Source organism: Leptosomus discolor, chromosome 1 (genome assembly GCF_034619465.1).
Source record: "Leptosomus discolor isolate bLepDis1 chromosome 1, bLepDis1.hap2, whole genome shotgun sequence".
Classification (NCBI taxonomy): domain Eukaryota; kingdom Metazoa; phylum Chordata; class Aves; order Leptosomiformes; family Leptosomidae; genus Leptosomus; species Leptosomus discolor.
In genome coordinates, this window is record NC_141391.1 from 147,411,809 (window position 1) to 147,436,574 (window position 24,766).

The 24,766-nt window shown below is 37.1% G+C and overlaps 1 protein-coding gene across 1 annotated transcript in view; it reads left to right on the forward strand.

Annotated features, from left to right (window-relative positions):
• The window catches only part of PLCZ1 (phospholipase C zeta 1), a 53,337-nt gene extending 29,000 nt beyond the window's left edge, over positions 1-24,337 (forward strand). The window contains exons 8-13 of the mRNA XM_009958043.2: positions 1,747-1,903; positions 3,546-3,662; positions 16,262-16,434; positions 19,234-19,366; positions 21,095-21,244; positions 24,255-24,337. Coding sequence (XP_009956345.1) covers positions 1,747-1,903; positions 3,546-3,662; positions 16,262-16,434; positions 19,234-19,366; positions 21,095-21,244; positions 24,255-24,337 — 813 coding nt within the window. The remainder of the gene's footprint in view (positions 1-1,746; positions 1,904-3,545; positions 3,663-16,261; positions 16,435-19,233; positions 19,367-21,094; positions 21,245-24,254) is intronic.
• Positions 24,338-24,766: the final 429 nt, after the last annotated feature.

Genomic DNA, 24,766 nt, shown 5'->3' on the forward strand with positions numbered 1-24,766 from the left:
ATTAGGTGTAGAGTTCTGATTGCCCTAAACCATTTTTAAGCACTTCTAATAGAAAAAGTATTTTTACATTTGTCGTGTAGAGACTTAACATTAAAAACTATTTCTGAAAGAGACTGTAAAAATTGGATGTAATCTTTTTGATAGTCAAATTGAACTTACTTTTTTCCTGAAGTAGTAATTTTCTGCCATGGAAATCTGTTGCTTCATCAGGGTTCAAACTGCTTTGTTCAATTTTTTTAAGCAGGCAGGAAGCACCCAGTATCCAGTCACTTTTGCATATCATGCTCTGATTATTTGAATGTGGGTAGACTTGCAACGGCTTTCAGGGCTCAGTGTTTTTGCTGAGAGGCAATGTCTTCCTCTCTGTCTCTTTTCTCTAAGTGATTTGAAGGTCAAGATCTTTACTTTGTCTTTCCATCTGATGTAGAGAGATAGTAAGGAAAAATCCTGAAGAAGGATGGAGTCCTCTTTGAACAGGGGAGGCCAAATTTCCAGATAGTAGGATCACATATGTTTGTAACATCATGTTAGAAATCAGAACATATATTACAAACATCCTGGTCAATAGCAGCAACAACAGATGTCTGGTCAAGCTTCGCAGGCGGAAGAGAAAACTTGTTTCCACGGTCACACTTTATTGGAATGAGAGTATTTATTCTGAGGTCCCAGTGTATTGCTCTATTGGAGGGTGGGAGAGCATTTGAATCCACACCCAAGATACCCTAGTGATGCTGTTGGCTTTGACTGTGTCATTGCCTTCTGGATCCAAACAGCTGTATTATTGAGGAGTTCTGTGACAGTAGACTCCTGTTGGTCCTTATGGGACATGGCCCAGAATAATTAATACACTCGAATTTTGTGTAGTTTAAGAGCCATAAGCAGGCAATCACTGTTTTGTCAAATGAGAATTTGCCTTCAAAAGCATTAATGGAATGTAAACATTATTAGCACCGTCAGCTCTTTGCTGGCTGCTGCCACTGATTAGCTCACAAATTCATGCTAATCAAAATGAAGAGGTCACATAGTACCTCAGTTTAAGAGGTAAGACCCTGCTAAAATTTCAGTCGCTTCACTGTACAGCAGCCTTTGCTTTTGCTTGGTTTGGTAATGGAACAAGACTAAACAAAGACTTTGGCCAAAGAACTTTCCATCCTAATTAAGAAGAACAGAGTATTCCTAACTTTAGAGCAATGCTTGAAGGCATATAGCTATGATTGATTTGCTTGGCATGGTAAAATATTCTCCTGTTATTCTACATTTTGTAGTAGAATTTGTGCTATTGATGTATAGATTCTCCTTCTCTTTTTGTCCTTCTCCAAGTAATTCATACCAGAATGCTTTTTCTAGTAATTTATGTATTTGGGAATATAAAGTTGGACATATATTTTAAATGCGTAATGTTAAGAGCCATGAAAAATTATGTTCATTTGCATGCCAATCTCAGAAGCAGAGAAATGATAAAGCTGTCCAGCAGAACACTGTGCTAGGAAGCATTGGAAGCATCTCTCCATTCACCCTAAGATCGCTGTGATGGACATAGAGACAATAACCTTAATTGCCTCTGACTGGATCAGCTCTCACTCTCAAAAGTCATATTTTAAGCTCAAATATGCATTAATTGTGACACATTTTTCCATGCTTTATGCATCCAAAATGATAGTTTCTTCTGAGTTGTTGGTAATAATAATGAAATATGTGTTATTGTGCTTTTTTTGTTCTTCCTTTATTTTATATTATTATCGTTAGATGAAGAAGATAAAAATTGCCATTCCATTGTCGGACCTTGTGATTTATACCAAATCTGAGAAGTTTGTGAGTTTTGAGCATTCCCTGGCTAATCAGAAGTGCTATGAAAATAATTCAATTGGAGAGGTTCGAGCACGAAAATTTGTAAAACATTCAGGTAATGTGTTTTGATTTAATCAGATGACAGTCACAATGTTGTGGTTCACTGCTTAGGCATTGGAAGGGTTAAAATTTTATGAAACACATGCTGTTCAATTTTATTAGGTTGTTTATATACCATTGTTTTAGAAATATCTTGTCATTTTTCACTGCATTTTTATATTCCGGTTGGTTTTGTGAGGAAAATTGAAATTCAGCTTTGTTTTAATTTCATGTAGTTTTATAAGAACAAATAGTAACAGTATACAAAATATATTAATACCTTTTGATTCATCATTTTCTGCATCAAACAATTTAGAATTTACAATCAATAGTTGAAAATGTGTGGAAGAGATTTCACACACCACAGCCCCCCGCCATGTATGGTCAGTAGCGCTCACTGGAGTCGGGCATGCAGTACCTCTGGCTTTGATGATAACTGGAGATAAGAGAATCCGCATTGATGGAATGAATAAACCCTATAGCAGGCAGTTTGTTCCACTTGACCAGATCTTTTGAACCAGCCAAGTTGGATTATTCAACACTCATTCTGTGTTGGAACATCTCTGTTTGGTGCAGCCAACACAGCGCAGCCTCTGCTGTTTTAACTCCAGCTGTCTGCCAACAGGCTTAAGGTAGTGTTAAGAACAGCAATTGCTGACCATGAGAATGGAGTCTGCCACAGGCCCATTCATTCTGGGCCAGCCCAGCTGCCATCCACCAGTTTGTGGAGATGGTTCAATGGTTGGTAAGGTGAATGGTGCTGAATGGCATAAGATCAAGTACGTTTTACCTGCTGTTCGTGGTCAGAGTTGTCTCTGGTCCCTCTAGCAATCTAGCAAACATAAAAGTAGTGCTATTACAAAAAAAAAAAAGGGGATGATGGAAAATATAGAGCAATGACCCTGGAAATGTAAAGCTATCTGTTTAATTACGAAACAGGAATAGCGTAGGTAGAAGTCATTTGAAGTTTTTTGACATTGCTGTAGTTTATGCCTTTGTGGGAGGGAACACTGCTAGGAGGAAGGAAAACAACTCACCTGAATAGTTGACATCTTCTGTAGTCCATAAAGGAACCAATTGAGTGTGTTTTAGAAATGCTCTGTTCACTGGTCTTGAGTTTATTCAGTCATTTTATTTAAACCTCAAAACAACAATCAAATTAAGATCATCTTGGGATGATTTTTTTTCCTGTTGAACTATTAAAGAATGAGAGGGCTTTTTGACCAATTTCCTGTTTTGTGTCTTAATTTTCTGTGAGAACACAGTGGGCTTTAGTGTAAAAATCATATATTTACCTAACAAAGAGGTGAAGAAACAGAACCTTTCCATGAAGGAAAGATTCTTGGTTACTGAACTTTTAAAAAAAATCTGACCTATACACATAAATACTATCAGATTCAAATATACACAAAATATTAAGGTTTTAAAATAGGATTTTAGCCATATCTCAGTGGCCCATATACTAATGTCAACATGCGTTAAAATGTCCTAAAATAGAAATACATTTATATGATATACTCATTGTGTAAAAAAAAAAAAAATAAAAAATTCTGGATCATATTATTTATTATTATTATATTTTTGTCATTACTTATTCAAATAGGATCTCTTTATTAATAAAGTTTTTCTTACCAGGGTTTTTATCCTCTGTTTTTCAGCCAGAGAGTTTGTTTCACATACTTCAAGATTCATTACAAGAATCTACCCCAAAGGAACAAGAATGAACTCTTCGAATTATAATCCTCAAGAGTTCTGGAATGTGGGGTGTCAAATGGGTACGTACATTTGCAGAGACTGTTGCATTCCAGGCTTTGCAGAGACTATACAGGTACCAGAGTTTTTCCTTCCTATAGTATTTTTTGTGTTATGCAAGTTACATATTTTCCCTCAGTGGCATCACTTTCGTTTTGTGTTAACTGAACTTCTTCAGTCTACATATCCTAGTAATTTTTCATCCTGGAATCCAGGAGTTCTGGTACATAATAACTAAGGGGAAATATTAGTTTCATCTATTTATGTTTGTAATGAGTTACAATTAAGTCCTATCTAATTATGCATAATACTTAATGTTAAATAGCTTTATCTTACCCCAAATTACCCAGTTTATTATAATTCATTAATTATTCATTAATTTCTTTAAACTACCCTTTTTTTTTTTTTCTATTGGATAATAATAAGAGCACTGGTAAGAACAGTACAACGTTTTTAAGCTTTGAACCTTATTTTGTATTACTCCTAGCACTAACGCTAAAGAAAGTATGATTTTGTCTTATGAAACAGTGTAGCAAAAGCACATACATAAACAACTTTCAACAGATAAACCAGAATTTTCTTCTTTTTTTCATATATTATCTCCTTTTTTTAATAATTCTATGATATTTATCTGTGGGTGTCTATAAAGAGAGTCTGAATGATAATTTATATTTTATTGCGTGTTTGGGCTGAAGTTATGATGTTAACTATGTTACTTTAGGTTTTGAGGTAAAAGTGAGCGTGCTACGGATTGTATGCCAGAAAAAAAAAAAAAAAAAAAAGCCAATATAGCTTTCAAGAAAATGAAAATAGATTACATTCTTTTGCATGCTGTATTAATCAAATTCCATAACCTCTGTGCTTATTTGCCAGCTGTGGCTAAGGTATAGATAGAGCACGTTTAGAAGAAAAAATGGGAACAGTAGCTTCTTCCCCCCTCCTCCCTTCTTTTTTTACTTTTTTAAAAAATTTGTGGGTTTTTTTTTTTTTTAATAAAAAAAATCTTTTTCAGAGGAGGTCTAGCACTCTTTATAGCTACATTGAAGTTAGCAGGGAATAGGAGCAGCTGCCTGTTTAGCTAAAGGTGGGAATTTTTGGAATGCTATTGAGTTTGCTTTTTCCTAAGGTCTCCCTATAGCATTGAACTAGAAGAAGTGATGGAAAGAAACATATGTGTGATTTAGGAATTTTTACACAGCAATGGAAGCCTCATCTGAAGGGTCTGTGTGTTTTCAATGGTTTTGTGCAATGGGAGTGGCACAGATGCAGGAGGTGTAGGCACAACAATTAGTATTGGTGCCAAGAATTCCCAGATTATGATATGCTACTGCAAAGAAGCACATAAATGCTCCTGGTCAGCAGAATACCCAGGTACAGCTGGGAGATGCTGGGAGCTGCTGGGAGCCACCAGTGACCGTACAGACAACGTTAAGTTTAGAACCTTGACTTCCAGTACAAAGCATATTAGTTCCCTGAATAACGAAATATTAATAACTTCTGTTTATCTTAATTTCAAGTTAGATTTTAATTTGAAATTGCCAAAAATAAGCATGACTTCTGTACTCAACAGGCTTTGAAAAACCTCTCATCTGTAAGCACTTTCGCCTTTTTCATGGCTTTAGACGCAATCTTGACTTCATCTTTTTGTTCTTCAGTTTAAAAGATTCTCAGTTACAGGATATTTTTCTGCGTCATGCTCCTACACCTTCTTCAGCCTTAGGTAAAGTTGAGAACAATATTTTTTGCATCCATATATTCTCTCTTTTATTCTGATTCTATACCAAGGCCACCTGAGGGAGACTGTGGGGTGAGCAGGGCAGTTTGCCATAGGCTCTCAGTTTTGAGAGGTGAAAGGTATGGTCTCACCTTGTTATATTACAATATACACTCATACAGAGATGGGCACAGATTTCACTTTGCCTTAGGGCCCCAGAGCTTATATAGAACCTTGCTCCAGGCTTCCTTTTTTCACTTGTTTCCTTTCTTAGCTCCCAAAGTATCTTCTGTTTCAAGTTACCATCTCAGAAATGTTTTTAACAGTGTACTATTTCCAATCAATCATGCACATACACACTATTTGCTGTTTAATCCCCTAATATATCCCCAGCTACTCTCCTACAGTCACAGAACTTAGAAGGAGCATTATGCCTCAGCTTTCACTGACACATTGTTGCTCCCATGTCTGTGGCCCTGACCACAAGCTGTGAAGGACATCCCCAAGTCTAAATCTCTTACCATTTGCTGTCCCCACCCCAAGCTATGCCGTGCTATCAGTGCCATACATTGAGGTAATGTGGGAAACAATGACTAGGGAGACTGCATGAGTTTGGCCACTCAGTGCTGGCTGTTCCATAAAAGAACCGATATGTACTCAGACCCCCCCACAACACTCTCTTTGTTACAAATTTTTCTTCTCATGCTGACTGTTGTGTTGAGGTATAGTTTTACAACTACAGTAGGAGTAAAAAAATTACTACTTCGTATGAATTTCATTTGCATCTGTGTCGTAAATGATTATTTACAGTACAGATCTGGACTTGGGCTCGGCTATTGCTGGAAGTATCTCACCAATACTGTACCGTTTGAAATTGGTTTGATTATATTCTGTCCTTATGGTTGATCCTTACTTAGCTTCATGTCATGATATTTCTGGATTATTTACCTGGGATGGTGCACTCTCTGTATGCAACTTACACTGTTATTAAAAACTAGTAAGTTTGTCTCATGCTTAGAGGAAGCACTGGCCAGAGGTCCGTAATTTAAAATGTAATTAATCTCTCATACTGCAGTTCACTAGTTTTCCTTCTAGCCTGTAAATTTCCACACTGATCTTGGCAAAGGATATCCATTTGTTAGATATCAAACAGGGCTGAAGTCTTTCAAAATGACTACATTGACTGTTGACTCAGAGTGTGCTTTAATGAAAAGTAATTCTAAACATTAGTATACAAAACATAGGATTTTTGCTGTATAGGGGCTTTGGGCCCCTTCCTGGAAGAATTAAAAATATGCAGGAAGTGGTTAGGTCTGCCCTCTTGGTCACATCATTTGCATCCTCATGTAAAGAAACATTTTTCTCATGGGAATAGGCTGATTATAAGCATCTCTCCACATATATTATTTCCAAGTCATGTCAGATCTATTCTTGATTCCCTAATCTGTTTTAGATAACTGTTTGGCAGAAATACAACTGTGCTTCACAATGCAACTCCCAAAGCTCTGCTCAGTGAATCTTCTGCTGGTGTCCTTCCACTGATTTAACACAGATTTTTAAATTTTTGTGTCTGTCCTGTGTCCATGTAGACCACATACCTCCCTGTCTCCCTGCCATTGCACTCTTCATCCCATGCACAGCAGTAAACCCTCCAGATCCCTTGTACTACTTTCCTAAAACTGTTCATGGGACTCTCTCCTGTGTCACCTATTCCCCTTCCTCAGATCCTTTCACCCTCCCCACACCTCCTAACTTACCCTTCTCACTTACCTTTAAGTCCCTCTAACATCCATATCTGTGCTGGCTGGGCAAAGAAAATATATTAGGTTTTGTTCAAACCTACATATAATACTCCCTGCCAGGCCTCTGCATCATGTAAATGATAAGAGTTGAGTTATTCCTTCACTTCCCTTAGTGATAGATGCAAAAGTGCTCTCTTCTGTACCTTGCCAGCAATTTTCTCTAAATCGGTTGGAACATATTAACTCGGAGCAGCCTGGCACTCAGCTAAAGCAGAATGAAGTGGTCCAACAGGCTCAAGATTTGTTGGGGCTGAGGACAAGAATTATTTAATTGTGTAAACCTGATTTCCAGAGGAAGGCAAGTTAAAAACCACAGCAAAAAGTAAAGGGTTTCCATAAAATTGCTTTTGGATATCACTGTGCACTCTGTCCCTCCTCTGAAAATCAAGACTCGTAAGAACAGGATAGGTTTTGTGAACAAAGAGGTCTTACGGAGAAAAATACCTACAATAACTTTTTATGTTCTGGGAAAATTAGTATGCCTCCTGCATACAACTGCAGTGTGGCATTGGAAAGAACTGATTTGGCACATCCGTATTTCCATTTTATTTAGTAAATAGAATGTAAAGATGTATGCAGGGAAAGAAAATTCACAACAGTTATTTAAATAAACAGACATCAATTGTATTACATTAAAAGGAAAAAAAATGAAAAAAAAACCCAGAGCAAAAAAAAAAAACAGAGCAAAAAAAACCAAACCAAAAGAAAACCTCAGTGAAAATAAAGACTTAAATAGCCTTTTGAATATGTCCTTTGCATGCAGTAGAAAACATTATCCATGTATTAAAACAATCTACAGGAAAGATCAAAACATGTCATAAGTTATATGAGAAAGCCATGGTATGGCAGGTTCAGAATTTTGTTTTAGAAGAGGCTACACAGAGCATATGTTTTCTGGAGCACTCATAAAAGTCTATATGCTACTGTGAAGGTTCCCCTACTTGTATGATGGATTTTTTCTTATCATAGGTTTTGTTTTGGCCTGTGACATTGAAATGCAACTTAGAATTTTGTAACTAAGTCTTCTGTGTAATAATATGACAAAAAATGCATGAAAAGATAGGTAATAAAGCATTTTCTAACTAGTTCTGGTTTTAACCTCCAAAACCAGCTAGGGAAAAGAAACCCACTTATTTAAATCTTGGTATGTCTCACCTGTGCAATTTGAAATGACCATCAAGTGTCAACTTGCTTGGGTTCTAAGTGAGTGAAAACTTAAAGAAGAGGCAGACTTTGGAAAGCCTCATAAAGAAAAAGAGCTCACTTTGGAATTTTTACTTGCTGTATGTTTTCTGCGAAAATATATTTTCCTTTCTCACTGGACAAATAGCAAAACTGGAGACAATAGGACTGATTTGTTTTTTTTTCCCTAAAGAAACAGTTTATGTTTGATCATGGCAAGTTTAGATATTCTTGCAATCTTCCTGAACACTGTACCTTTTAGAATATGTGATGGAGTGTCAAATTTAGTAAAGGAATTTATGAAATAATGAAATTGAATTAAAGGAAAAACACAGGCTCTTCTATTAAAAGATGGTGGAACACTACCTTTTCATACAGATTTAATTAGTTTTTCAGCTTGATAATTTTATACTTCCAGTAATTTTTACTGGAATTTTTTTTATAACACAGCAAAATTGTAAAGCAAGCATTTTCTATAACATGGTGTTTTTCAACAGCTAATGCAACATCTGAAACAAACTGGGAATATTCCTTACATTATAGCTTTGAATTGTTGTGGCTTGAAATTCTAGTGAAATTTGTGAAGTTACATACTTTAATGATTTTATTTTTATATCTGGTTAAGTTATTAGAATACTTCGAAGCTCTTCACAGTGTATGTTACTGAAGTGAGCACTCTAGCATTGTGATCCTTAAAACTCTGCAGATGACTTAAGCCTAAATATTGCATATGACATGGAAATACATCACAGCATTTTATCTTTGTTCATTCTGCATCTAAAAGCCTAATGGTTAGTCTCCAGCCATTAAACAGAGCTTCAGCTATCTTTCCAAAATGAGCTCCAGATTTTGTGCCAAACTAAAACACCTCTTCCGCTCAAAGGCAGCAGATGAGTCTGTGATGTCATACACCTCATGGCAGAAACACTCCCAAGCTGTTCTGTACAGCTATCCTTTCAATCTAGAGCTCATTCTTTGTTTGGGCTTGCTGTGGCCTCTTCCCACCACTGACTCATGGAGAGTGTGCTGTAAGAAAGACAGGAAAGATTTCCTGCTAGCTTCCAAGCCAAGCAATGCCCTGGAAGAATGAAATGTGAAGGCATAGAAAAATATCTCTTGGCTGGCCACTCCCTCTTGTTGAGATTTCAAGGACAGGACTAGTCATCACAGGTCAGCTGCAGAAAAGGCACAGGGGTCAACACTTGTATTATTACTGTCTTCCTAACATGGTTTTAACAGTCAAAAAAAAAATCTTTAGGATGTGAAAACTATATCTTGCACAATGGACATAGATGTTACTAAATACTGTTGTATAGTGTGTTGTAGAAAGATAATATTAACATGCCAAACAAAGAAGTATGTTTATTATTAACAAAGTCATGTAGTTGGAAAAAAATCCACAGCTGTCATACGCCACATGGCCATCATGGTTTACGGAACCCCAAGAAAGGGTTGCTTCACCTCTTACTCTTTGCTCCCGTGAGTCGCCAGTCCAATGGGACAGCTATTAGAATTGCAGACTCCAGGGATACGATTAATCTCCTACTTAAAGCATGGACCCATTTTTGGTTACAGCATCCCTTAAACTTCACTGATTAGATCCTCACTAGCTGTAGTGGGGCAGCTAACTCATGTGTAGACATCTGCAAGTTAGATGGGACAATATCACACTGATATATGAAGATACCTAAATACACTCACCTTTCCTTTGGAATGGTTCCAAGATCTGGGAGGTCTTCTGAATAAGGGTTCCATGTTTCGCTTGCAAGAACATCTCTAACTGCCAGGTGTGTGACAAAGTTCTTGAGCTACTCTGGAACCTGCTTCTTTTTGGGCAGTTTATTTTAGTGTGCGTAATAGGTACTGGAATTTCACTTAAAAGCAAAGAAAGACAGAAACTTCATTTTATCATTAACTTTTCCAGCTATCTTCACTAAATCTACAACTGCAAACAACTAATAGAATACTAAATAATTTATCTAAAATCTAGTCAATTTTAAAGAAAGACAGAAAAAATTGCAGGGACGCAACTGTCTCTGAACTCCTTGCTGACCTTGCTGACCTAAACTCTGTGTTAGGGGCCCAGACTAAAACAGGAAAGGGAAGCTGATAATATACACTGTTATGCCAAGAAGTACAAGGCAAACAAATTGTAAAATCTGGTTTAGAAAAGTATATGTTTCAGGTGTGAAATAAGTGAAATGACAAGCAAAAGATGCTCAGACTTAAACTGAAGTGTAACTTTCAGACTGACATGTTAATTAAGTAGTAAAAATCAATTTAGATTTTAGATTTGATAGTTTATCAGCAATGGTTTAGGTACTTTTCCCATGAGAACCTCACAAGAGAGGATCCCTAATTGAAACCAGTTGCAGATATACTTGGGTAATGAATGATTTTTAATCACCAAACATCTTTTTTTCCAGTAGAGCTACTTGTAAGTAAGTAGGAACAATGTCAGCAATTATGAACATTAGAATGACTGAATTCTTAACATTTCTAATGATAGCGTCTTTAGAGCAACAGTAGTGAATTGGCCCAAAGACAATAAGGACAGCCTGACTGCACATGCTGAGCATGATGTGTCAGACAGCAATGCATGTTACTCAGTTCTCAGAAGAGCAGTCCCTCTTACTATGGCAGAATATGTCATGTTGTAATTTATTCATAAATTAAGTTTCTGTAGAATAAGCGCATCCATTTCAAAATATGTCACTGATAAGCAAAGACAGAAATGATAATTAAGCTTAATAAAATTTGGAGTCTGAATAGCTAAAGCCCCATTTTATTCCGTAAGGAGAGGAAGAAAATACATACAGTTTGACCAGACTTTTTGGTCAGAAAAGATGAGAGACGGGTTGTATGCCAAAATTTATACTAACAAGTTAAGTCTGCTGTGTGTTGTAAGGGAACCCATCACTCTATACTTTTTTTTTTTTTTTCTTTTCTGGTAGACCTAAGTCCTTTTTCATAAAGTTTGGGTGGGATCTGACCTATTTACTGGCTTGGCAAGAAGGCTAAAACTGCATAAATATTTTTTAAAAAACTCATAAAGCCCAAGGCAAAAAGGATGCCAAGGGCACTTAAAAGACAGAGTTTGGACAGTATGATATCCACAAGCCTGAATTAACAAGCACCCAGCGATGGTAGTGGGGATCACAGTGACATGTCAAGGAAGGACCAGAACAGCAAGTAATGCTCAGGCTCAGAGCAGCCCGAGGAAGCTGCTGTAATTTGGCAGAGAATCCTAATTATCCTGGATATCTTTCAGTTTGAAAGGTCAAATGAAAAAGGTGTTTAAAAGCCACCATGTTGCACCATTTTTCCAGGTTACATGTTCTGACCGTTTGGTGACAGGGCACATTATCTTCCTTACATCTGCTGTTAGTGAGAAGGGTTTACAGGGTACTACAGCATGTATTGGGTTTCTCTTACGCAAATTCCATCAGGCTGCATATTAGACTGAGTAATATTTTCAGTATACTAAAAGGGAAATATTATTTCTACCTGAAGATATTGTGATAGTTAATGTTTGCACAGGGCCTAGAAATTAGTGTTACATTTATCATTTAGATGATGAAAGTATTATCATATTTTAGTTTGATAGAATTTGTTTAGTATCAATAAGAGATCCTCCTGCTCTGTAAGCTTCTTCTGTTAAGTGAATGCTTGCTTCCTGGTACACGTAATAGGTGACAATTTGACATCATGTTCCAGTTTATCTTTCCTTCAGATGTCTTCAGTTGGTTTCGTTGTAATCTGATGACTGAATATCCTCCCTTTTAGTCCACATTTTGAGTCAACTGATACTCAGTTAGCATGCTTTTATTCAGGCTGTGGAAGAAATTTTTTAAAAGCCACCTACATCCCTTTGAGAAAAAGTAATGGAGACTACTAGTCATGTAAGGACTTCTGGAAATATTTCTGTAAATGTGGGCAGTGATAGCTTGGGTGCAGCTGTGACCTGCGTGTGAGAAGAAAGGACAGACAGCCAACGCCCAGCTGGGAGTGCTAATGTGGAATCAATACGGTGTCTTCAAATCTAATCACATAGGTCATCTCATAACCAATGATAAAAGATGCCAGATTGCTACAATATGGTCCTGTTTGCATAGTATTTCCCAGTCTGTGTGGAACTGAGTTCAAATTTTGGATATCTAAAGCACAGAAGATGCATTCATTGTGTGCAGCCCATTTTTAGAACATTAGACAACTAGAAAGAGCTGAAAGGATGGTAACAAGGCTGATCAAAGGGTTGAAAGTGTGATCTATTATATTCCTTTAGACTCAAATGAGTGAAGTAAATCATTGAGATAGGAACATTAGCACTGAGTGCTTTTTGCATATGATATTTTTTGAGATTTCATAAAATTCAGACATTTTGAGATAGATTTTAAAAGGCATAAAATGCAATTAAGTAACTAATTTTAAGGAAGAATGGTGACATATATGTGCTTATGCATTTTAAAATATTCCCTTTTAAATGCGAAAAATACAACCTTAGGGTTGTAATATAGCTAATAGAACCAGGAAGTAAAGAGTAAAAAAATAAAACCCCATGATTTAAAAGTCCCACTAGGAATATTAATTGGGAAGTAGCACCACAGACAAAAGACATGCAGTTTTCAACTGCTTCATGTTATAGTCACTTAGAAACGTAAGAACCCCAGTGCTCACATTGGTTTTCAAAAGCTTTTTCTTTCAGTCTAAAAACCAATTATGTCTTGAGTGGTAGTGCTTATGGAAGTTGCTGCAGTTAAATACTTAGAATGTGGTTAGTTCTGCAATTAGTTGTGGGACTGACTTCAGCTAACTGCTTGTAACACAGCAGTTTGGGATGAAACACACGCTTTGTATTCCTCTGGGCATTATGGATTGCTCCATCTTTTTGGAGCTAGGCTGTTTCCTAACTTGCATTTTCTTTAGGATGTTATTTACATCCGGGGCCAACAGGAACAGCCATGGCAGCTTTGGTACTTTGCAAGAAGACTTGAGTATTAAATACTCTGATCTGAAGGAGGTTTGGCTTCATGGTTCCAGCAAGACTTGCATCCATTTCAGACGCAAGAATCACACTGAGGGATTCCTTTGCTCAGGTTGTCCTCCCAGCCCACGTTTTGATTTTGATGCCAATATTAAAAGGCTTTTTGTGCTTAATGGAAGGACTGAGGAGAAAGTTTAACTTACATGGTGCTAACCTTCAGGTGCTTGTACTTTCACATGAAAACCATACGTTAATATTATATACTGTTCAGATGGTTTCATAGCAAGCATATTTGGGCTTCTTTCCGAAAGAAACCAGCAATTTTAAAGCTCTCCTTGTACATGCATTAAATTTCTACTGTTTCATAAAACAGCAGTACAAAGCATGTTATTGACAATTCCGTTCTTAGATTCAGCAAAGCTAAAATGAAACATTGGGTAGAAATTTAGTCTTCCTTGCAGAACGATGTTCCTAAGACCATGCTGGTAGACAACGGAAAACATAGGTTTTAATTTATGAACTTTGCAATTTCTCAAGAAGTGTTATGGTTATAACTGAATCTGATTAAAATCAAAAAATGTGCATCAACAGCACACCGTAAAGCATTGTCCTAGGAGGCTGCAAACAGCTATGAACCTTGTAAACAGTTGTGATAAGAGGTATGCATCTCAGAGAATTTAAATACAAAATTTCACATTCAATTACCTTAATCCGGTTACAGCTTGCAATACCGGGAAATCAGTAGGCAAATTAAAACTACTGGTCATGTGTTTTTAACTTATTCTAAGATAAAATTAAATTAAGTAAAAATATAGTGTTGATGTTTGAAGATATCAACCCATAATAACATTGCCCTTCACTTGTGTTGCAAAAGTAATTTTCCTAATATGACAAAATGTAAAGTATGCTGCTTTGCTTGTTTCTGTTTTTGAATCAGATTTTCCTGCTTAGCAGCCTATGAAGCTTGGCAAATTTAGCAACAGTCTCATTATGTGCAATCATGTAATTTGTTTCATCATGTGGAAGCTGCTATTTGAAGCTATGACTGTTCGATTTGCCTAATTTCAGTTACTTTTTAAACCACACATTCCGAAAGTGTGGCCTAGGAATTACCTATGGACTGAGAGATCTTGGGTTATCTGTAGATCGTGCCAGGACCTAGGCTTCAAGGGGCCTCAGAGTTGCATCTCTGTAGTATTCATTGCACTGCTCGAATCAATCTATTAAGCTACAAGGGTCATATAGCACCACATTTGGGTCTGTTTCTGGATGGTGGGTTGCATCATAAAAACAAATTGTGAACTCCTGCCAAAACTATACCAGGAGAATACTCACCCTCTTTAGAAAAGTCAATGGTGCACAATGGGCAATATGAACATTTTGAAGTTTAATTTCTGTTGTCAAAGGTAAAATAAGCTTAAAGTTCCTTTGCATATTGACACAGAATCTATGCCTGCATCTACATTAGCATTTAGTTCAAAGCAGGAGTGCATGCTGTGTGTTGTTGGTGGTGGTTTGGGGTTTTTTGTTTGGTTTTTTTTTAGGCAAGCTTTCCAATTGTTCCTACTTACTGCACGTCGGTTCATGTTGCAGAGCAATCTTAGCTAGCACAGATGGGATTCTATTCAGATGAAACAGAGGATGCATTCTGGGACCACTTGATGTATTCCAGCCATTAATTTGTGTTGAGGTCATGGGACCAGGCTGGAGCTCTTCTGAAGTAACCCCACTGAAAACACTCATAGTGCAAATATTAGGTCCATAGTACCAGCTGCTTCACTCCACAGATCTGTTCCTGTTTGTGTCATTTACTAGATAATTTTTTTAAAGGATCATCGAAGCAGTGAAGAAACAAATAAGTTTTGCAGTGAAACAGATCCAAATTTCTTGCATTTTCCACATGAGATAAGGCTTTCTGAATTCTGCCAAATGTTCATTAAATACATTTATATTATCTCATAGGAACATGTAATAAGGTCCTCTCCCTGAATTATGATGAGGAGTCACTTGTACTGCTTAAAGTCTTCATTTTTTTTCCTACCAAGCCATCAAGTAGATAGCTTTTTATCATTTTCTATTTAACACATGTCATGTTATCACTTTACTGATTTGACTTTTGCGTTTGCTATTTTGAATGTGACAGGAAGCTCCAATGTACCGGAATAGGGGAAAATGTCATTAAACAGGTCTATTTCAATGTTGGCTTTATCTCATGAATTACAATATCCTGTTGATGAGAAGTGTGTTATTTTATTATTGCTGCTACAGCAAACCAAGATGTTTTGAGCTGCCAAGGAAAGAAAAAATCGGTCAGGTGTATATTAGCAACAAACACCAGTACTGAAGGATTAAGCCTGAAGAGAGTTTGCTCACATAAATTTAAGAAGACTTTTTAAATTGCTTCTACTTCTATAAACTTCTATCTACTTGCACTGAATATTCTAACACTAAACTAAAGCTTCTTGATATTCCCGGTGACATGCTTGTGTGACAAATTCTGTGCCATAACTAAGGGTAGTTACAGTCCTATGTTTTTGCCTTTGCACAAGAACTTCGTAAAGCAGGTTGAGGGTGCAGGGTTTTGCCACTGCAGAAAAACTAGTATGGGAATTCAGTCCTTATGAAGAAAAAAATACCTCATTTCATATTCTCTGTTTAGAATGAAAAGGGAAAACACACAACACATGGCAGCATAAAAAAGATCTACAGGGTAATTCTTAAAACGAGGTGCAGTTCTAAATAGTGCAGTTCTTTTGCACATGAATCATTCATTATTGAATACTGCTATATTTAAGAGAAATAATGGGATCTAACATATGAGTTGAAAGATAGACATATTTTAATCTCATTTGCTTTTATTTTTACTATTATTTTCAGATTTGTTTTATAAAATGGTATTAACTCTAATTCACTAAAATCAGTATTTATTTGATTTTATAGTGGCTTTAAACTTCCAGACAGAGGGAATACAAATGGAACTGCAAAATGGAAAATTCCTAGACAATGGTGGCTGTGGCTATATTCTGAAACCGGAATTCTTGAGAAATCACAAATCAACATTTACCCCATACAATGTGGGAAGATACAGTAAACCAATGTCTCTATCAATAAGGGTAAGCTTAGTTAATTGTTGATTTGTTCCAAAAAATGTGAAAACAAATGTTATGTGGTTCAAACCTATTTGTTATCTGTTATTGGTTTCTCATTTTATCTCCATTCCTGGTTGTTGGGAAGCTTAATATTGCTTTACTAACAGCGCTGAAACTCTCATACAGTATCTAGTGGTGCTCGGATGGTTTCCCATCTGTAGTTCACTTATGTTTGCTAAAAATATGTAGATGTTCAGAAGTTATAAGAAGTTGTAAAAAACACATGATTTTTCACGGTGGTGTGTACAGAAATATAAACATAAATTGCATTGTGTCACAAGTGTAGCTGACAAAGGGACTTGTCTGTTACAGTTGTGGGGACTGAACTCTGAAAATCCAGAAACTAAATGTGCACTTTCGGTGTTCTTTTCTTTAAGTATCAGTAATACCACATGTACTATTATAATTCTAATTGACAAATGGAAATGTTTAGAGATATGATAGGAATCTTTATGCTTCTTTTAAGTTTAGTTATCTTCCTGTGCATACATAGAAGACTATTTATCATCCCAAAATTATATAAATAAGTGCAAAAAAGGGGATGATTTAATAAGCCTTTGAATTATTTCTTCTCCCAAATTAAAATCTGATTCACATCTTAAAAATATTACAAATACATGTTCTTTAAAAATAAAGAAAAACCCTTCTTTTGAGGTCAAGTAGATGTTTTATAATTGTTCACTAGTTAAAAAACTACCTTTTCCCAATGAATATGTGCGATTTCTGATTACTCAGTACACTCCTTGCATAAATGCTATTTAATTAGCATGAAGTTAGTGTATAATTTTGTTTCTTTCAGAGAAATAAATAGTGGTGATAAAACATTAGCTAATAACAATTATAAAATACTTAAATAGTGCATGCACCTAATCAAGAACATTTTAGTGTCCTAACAGTGAGGATACCAATTATGAAGAGACATTACTCCACGATTTTATGCACACATGCTTATACATCAGTTATTTTAACCTTTATTTCTATAAAGCTGAAGTTAATGAAGATGAGGAAAAATCCCTGATGGTAATGCAGAAGACAGACAAAATCATTGACAATAGGAAGGAAATGTCTGAGGTTCGAAGAAGTTGGAAAAGAGAAATGCACCATTTAAGACTGAGAGTATAGACTGAGATGACAGGCTGGGTAGTGCAGGATACAAAGAAGCAAAGTCCCACTGGCTGTGGGACTGTAAGGCACAGAGAGCCCCATTCACATAGTCAGCAGCAAAAACCAGGAAGTGGCGGTTGAAGACAAAAAGAGTCAGGAGCAGGAGTCAAAGAAAAACTAGTTTCTGCTAAAGAAATTGCTAAGTGGATGACTGGAGAAATTACTTAAGAGAGGGCAAAGATATAAATCATCTAGGGATCAAATCTCTCAGACTGAGAATAAATGAATGAATGAAGAGAAGAACATAAGCAAACACAAATATCATACAGGGCTCGATTTTACTCAGTTCAATATCCTTAACATGATGTGATCAACATCAGCATATAGCCTTTGAAGCAGAAATACAAATATTCAAGGTATTTCATATGGAAACTTCCATATGGAAACATACGGAAGTGGGCAGTCCATCAGTTCTCGTGTCTTGCAAAGCTTTCTAGTGAAGGTGGTAGCTATATTCTAGAAAGAAAGGAGACAGCATCAGGGTTTGCTAAGACACTGACCTTCAATGTTTCAGGCTAGAACTTTTCATGGAGCAAGGTGTTACAGAAAACACCTAAGTAAAAGGTGGAATTCGTAGGGTTTGATTTTTTGATGGCTGACAGAGGAATAAGAATCTGTATTACAAGTTTTGATGCTTAGTCCTGAGATGTGGATTGTAAGAGTCATATCTTCCACCTAGGCTTGCAGGCTTGTATATCTCTCTTGATACATTCCATCCACTGATTTCTAAAAAGCAGATTACTGTACAGATGGTTATTCTCTCCTAGGTGTCCTGAAATATAGATAGAGCACAAAGTTGTGACTTTCATAAATCCTTTCTTAGGCTGGGTGCCAGATTACAGGGGCAGTCTAAGGCAAAATTTCCCAGTAGCTAACTAAATTAAGAAGAAAAACATCAGGGAGCCTGCTAAATACAGAATTTTCATTTGTTACTGTGAAAGAGAAGGAACACAGGTAAGGCAGTCTGCTACACACCCTGTAACACACCGCTGATGTTACCGTGGGTGTTAGAGCCGGTCCATTGGACACAGCTTTAATAGGACTTCATGAGCTTGATTTCAGAAAATGCAAAAATTATGAGGCTGATTTCTCCAACATTATTATTTTGCACGGTAACCAAATATCATTTTTATGGCTAGCTATTGAACAAAACCTTAAAATCTGAAAATTATTATTTAGAGCATGATAACAGATTATTTTTTTTTATGACGAGGGTGGTGAAACACTGGAACAGGCTGCCCGGAGAGGTGGTAGATACCCCATGCCTGGAAACATTCAAGGTCAGGTGGAATGGGGCTCTGAGCAACCGGATCTCATTGAAGATGTCCCTGCTCATTGTGGGAGGGTTGGTCTAGATGACCTTAAAGGTCCCTTCCAGCCCAAATTATTAGACAATTCTATGAAATTACCCAAGAATTAAATTAAATGGGAAGCATCATATTCTTAATTTCATTGTGTTTACTATGTATTTTTACAACCATTTATGGCTGGTATATGCTTCTTATAGTTGTTTCTTATGGAACAGGTTTTGCTACTATTGCTACTATGTAAAGTTTATTCTTACAGTTATTTCAATACATTAAAACTTTAATTTTCCAGCTCATCAGTGGTCATCAGTTACCACCCAGTAACCTGACAAAGACTAACAAAGCTGACCCTTTAGTGCAGATAGAAATTTTTGGCGTGCCAGAAGATCAAGCAAAAAGAAAGTCTAGTGTTGTCAAAAGCAATGGTAAGCATCAGTCTTACTCTCTTGACTGTGAACAAAGCACAATAACATTTCACAAGGAAGGTCCATTTTTTCATCCCAAGAAGTTGTTATGTACTTACAGAGACTGCAATTGTTTCTCTCTAGGCTAGGATCTTCTGGCACAAAACCTGTAGCAGAAGTTATGCTATGTGCCATTTTTGTAGACTAGCAGGTTAAGGAAGCACAACCTCTCCTAGTTAGTAGCACTCTCCCGAAGGAAGATTGAATGCATTGTCCTTACTCACTGTTGTGGGCTCACCCTGGACCATAGCTCAGCCCCACACAGCTGCTCACTCACTCACCCCCAGCAGGATGGGGAGAGAGAGTTGGAAGGGCAAAAGTGAGAAAACTCTTTGGTGCCGACAAAGACAGTTCGATAGCTAATGCAAAATCTGCGCAGGCAAGCAGAGCAAAACAAGGAATTCAGCCACCACTCCCCATCAGCAGGCAGGTGTTCAGCCCTCTCCAGGAAATCCGGGCTCCATCACGCTTTATGGTTACTTGGGAAGACAGACACTGTAACTCTGAACATCTTCCCTTCCTCCTTCTTTCCCCCAGCTTTTTTATGTTGAGCATGATGTTACATGGCTTGGGGTACCCTTTGTGTCAGCTGGGGCCTGCTGTCCCAGCTGTGTCTCCTCCCAAGTTCTTGCGCACCCCCAGCCTGCTCGCTGGGATGGGGGGGCAGGCGGGTTGCAGCGTGAGGAAGAGACAAGGCCTTGGCACTGCGTAAGCACTGCTCAGCAATAGCTAAAACATTGCTGCGTTGTCAACACTTTTTTGGTCACAAATACAAAACATAGCACCATACGGGTTGATATGAAGAAAATTAACCCTATCCCAGCCAAAACCAGTAGACTAATTGGTAAATTTAAAGATGTTTTTTCTGAATAAATTCCTGTGACTTCATCACTTAGCTCACAAGAAGTTTCAAGAGGGCTAGTACCTTAATTGCTTGACAGGTGAAATGTGTAGTTGTTTTCGAACATTCCCTTACCTTTATCATATAGATCTTGTTGATGTCTCAGACTAAGAGTTGCCTGTGAACTCTCTTCTTCTGTACCTCTGCCTTCTATTTTTCCTTTTTTCTTTTTGTAGATGGCTACTGTTTTAAATCAGCCCTTCGATTTCTTTTCTGTCTGCACCAACATTGCTCAAGTCAAAGCACCTCCCTCCTTTTCCACATCCTGGTTTTGTATTTTTAGTGAAGTGATCGCTTTTCTACCTTAATTCATTTAGCTCCTGCCTTATTTTCAACACTGTAAAAGGAGAAACTTTGGCAAAACCAGGAAAATTTTAAGTTCAGCAGAGGTTCTTAACCCAGTTATCGCTGTCACATTTTGCTGTCTTCTAAGAGACGATACCATCTTTCTTAGACTTTTGATTTCCAGTATTATGTCGCTAACACATGACAAATACCTAGAAGGGGCTGGCCTGCATACTGTAGGCAAGTCCCAAGCTCTCTATGGTTGCTTCCTTCTGAGAACTTCCCTCTGACATTTTTAAACCCATAATCTAGACAAAAGAGGTGACCTATATATCACTGAAGTCAGTGGGAGTCTTATAATTTATTTAAATGAGTACAGAAATCTAGGGAAAAAGAACACATCTTTGCCAGTTCAGACTAGTGATATCAGATACAATAATTCAGATATTAAATAGAATAAATGAAATGGTATTTTGATACTGTGTATTTTCTCTTTTCATTAGCTTTGAGCCCTAGATGGGAAGAAACTTTCTCGTTCACTGTCCAAATTCCAGAATTGGCATTGATACGCTTCACTGTTGAGGATGAGATATCTCTGGTTGCAAATGAATTTCTTGGTCAATACACTTTACCACTGCTGAGCCTGAGTAAAGGTAATATATTTACGTGAGCCACCTATAACAGCTCAAAAAAAGGTTCCAAATTAGAGGCTTTTATCATTACTGTAGTATTGATAGAGTACAGCATTATATTTATTTTCTAAAGCAGAATTGTATAAGCAAAGGTAAAAATTGCACTCTTTGGCTTTTTAAGTCATTGTAGTCTCCAAATGCAAATCCACAGTGTAGAAATCAAAAGCGTCTTAATGACAGTTAATTATTCCTACTGCAGTATTCCATTCTAGACAGAAACTGCTCAGATGATATTTTAACTCATGATAATAGGAAACAGGAAGACAGATTAGTCAGAACTACTATAAAGGCAGCAGTTTTGTGCACTTTCTAGGCAGTTAGGCTGAAAACCCAATACAAGCCAAATTAAAACAAAACAAAAAACCCCAAAAACCTCAGGTAACCTCTCTGCAACTTTTCAGAGTGGAGAATGATGAATATAAATTAAGCTAAATATTTATGGTATTTTTGTTGGTAGTGTTTCTTTTATTGTACTGGTATAGCTTCTGGAATCTTACGTGATTAATAGGCTGCACATAAAGAGCAGACACAGAAGTCAGTAGGCCAAGGAGAAAGGCTTATGTAAAATGGCTGTTTACTATATTGGATTTCCAAAGCTATTTCAGATAAAACAACCAACCAACTTTTATTAGTGAATGAAGATGTGAAGGCAAAATGTTGGAGCTGGCAATGGGCACTGTGCCTTTTTTATTAAGCTTAACAGGATTTTTAATGGCCTTTTCTTTCCAGGTTCTGAAGTCATAAAGCTGTTTGTGATTCTTAGTTGAGGTTCAGGAGTTACACAAGAACACAAACATTTCTCTTAAAGCACACTTGCTTTTCTCCCACAGAATTTTTACACTGATCACCTTTTACTTGCCCTTTATACATTTCAGGATAATGAAAAAAATGACCTGCCAACTCATGATGTCTGAGACAAATTTAAATAGCAGACACTAAAGCTTGCATATGCTTGTATAACCATCAATTTGGGCTTTTTTTGGGTATAATTTTTCCGTGTGTTTAAAGTGCCTCTATGATGAATTTCGGTCACAAATGGGGGCCTCATATTTTGGAAAAACAAGAGCATGCAGATTCTACAGGAAAGACTTTGAGGGGAGTAATTTAAAATGCTAGGAAATGAGTGTAGGTACAGAAGCTATAAACAGTGCCAAACAAATGGCCCCAATCCTCACTTAACATCATGTAAAAAAAAAAAAAAAAAAAAATTAAGTTGCCATCAAGATGCCCAGAAGCATAAACAAATTTCTTCGAAGATGCATTAATGAGCTGACAGATAATTTCAAAATTATTGCAATGCTTAACATCGAGATCTCTGGATTCCAGGTCTGAAACCACAGTTTTGCTTTAGGTACCTAAAGTCACTAAATAGCGAAAGCGGAAAATAATGTGTTTTACAGCAGGAGTCACAACAGCCTAGACTTCTTAGGAATGAAGTGTCTAAACAATGCTGAAGAGTGAGAGGATTTAAATCTTACTTTTCACAGCTCCAATTGCTTTAATCTGGGCTACAGGACAGTCCCTCCTTCCCTAGGATTCATATCCCTGAGGTGTCCCCGGAGGGCAAGTTGCTTCCAAAAGCTGCTCAGTGCTTTCACAGGCAGTGGGCCAAAGTTGTGCCATTGCCACCCTCCCCTGCATTTTCTCTTGAAAGGATTCAAATGTGTATCATCCCTGCCTTCCTCTCCCCAGCAGCAGCCTCCCAGCTCAGTTGTAGATTACACTGGGGAAGAACGCTTGCTGCTCACCTGTAACAGTATTTGATTTTTCATGCAATGATTAAGTAGATATACTCAGAAGGGCTGAAGGTGAGAATAAATCTCTAGCTCAGTGGTTAAAGGCAAGAGGAGGTAGCATATTGTGTAGGTAGGGTCTTAAAGCATGGTCTTCAGAAATGAGTCTTAGTCCTTGAAGTGTATCTTTGGATAGGAAACAATCCAGGTGTTCCACACACTGTGTGGATGATCTAAAGTTTATCTCAAATACATGTTGCCTGGACTCAGCTTTAACATCTGCTGCCCAGAAGCTGAACCCTAGATGCCAGATGAACTTTCATGTCGTATAAAAGAGTCAAGAAAATCCAAACCCGAACAAATGAGGGTCCCAAAGACTACACACACATCCAGACATACCTAAAGAAGGATTTTGAAAACTTCAGTTCTGAACATAGATACTTATTCATAACAGATACTTACTTAAATAACTGCAGTTATACGTACATACATAAAACACCGAACATCTTTTTTTAATCAAAAGTGACGTTGTTCGTTATTATGAAATAATGGACATTTACAGTCCTATAAAGCGATAACAGGTTCGGGGTTTTGGAGAGGGGGTTGTTTTGTTGTCCAGGCAGATAAGTTAATTAAGTTTGAAGTTGTGAACTAGAGCTTCTCCAAATGCTTCAACAACTGGATGGACATGCAGTTTCTGAGGCATGCCTTATCTCTGATACTGGGAATCACTGCTATGTAAAAGGAGATCCTTAACAGACTTAAGACGCCACGGTAGAAGATCTTACACTACACTTTTTTTCTGCCTCAGCTGTACAGTGCATTGCTGCTGCAACACATGTCTTCTCTAAAGCACTGTCAGTGTTGATCCACAAGTTATTTAATTGCTATCAGAACAATGCATGCAGCACGTAACGCCTTTGGATGTTAAAATGTATGCTTTCCCCATGTTTAAATATCACTGGGCTAAAAGGCTTCAGTTTGAAAAAACACCACATCCTGAAGGACACTGGACTTTTTCAGTCTGTGTCCAAAAATGCCAGAATTGAAATACTGTATATGTAGAGGAGAAAAACAGTAGAAATGGGATTTGAGTTCTGTATCATTTCAGTTTATTTTAAAGAGTTATTTAGAGAATCATAACTTATGCCTTATTTGCATAGTAGATCATAAAAACACTCAATCATAATCTTTGTGTTTGTGGTTGATACACTAATAAAGTGTCATTGTATTTACAGGTTACCGGAACATTCCCCTGTTGTCCAAAGATGGCACCAATCTCAAACCTGCATCACTGTTTGTTCATGTCCGGTACTATTAATGATATCCTACAGCAGCAGTTGCTCTGGAGGATCACACCCTGCTCAATAAAGCAGCATCAGTAGGCCTACAGCAACTCAGTGGTCTGATTTCCACAGTGGCGCGTTCTCAATGATTTTATCAAGCTAATGGGACTTCTTGTGGGAGAAAAGGGTATCCTGAATAAGTAATGGCTACTGACGTTGGCCCTATCATTATTTAGAACTAATTCACAAAGACTGAACTTTTTTGAACATTTTTAAAATTCAGTTAATAATTGCATTTGCAGCTAATTTCAAAATTATGATTAATTACTGAGCGAGAATAATAGTCTAATATTTATGATCAGAGACTGCAAAATTATGAGCATGTTAAATTGACATTTTTATTGAACAAAATTTATTACCATTGTATCTTTCCAAGGGAATAGGAAAAATTACACACACAATGT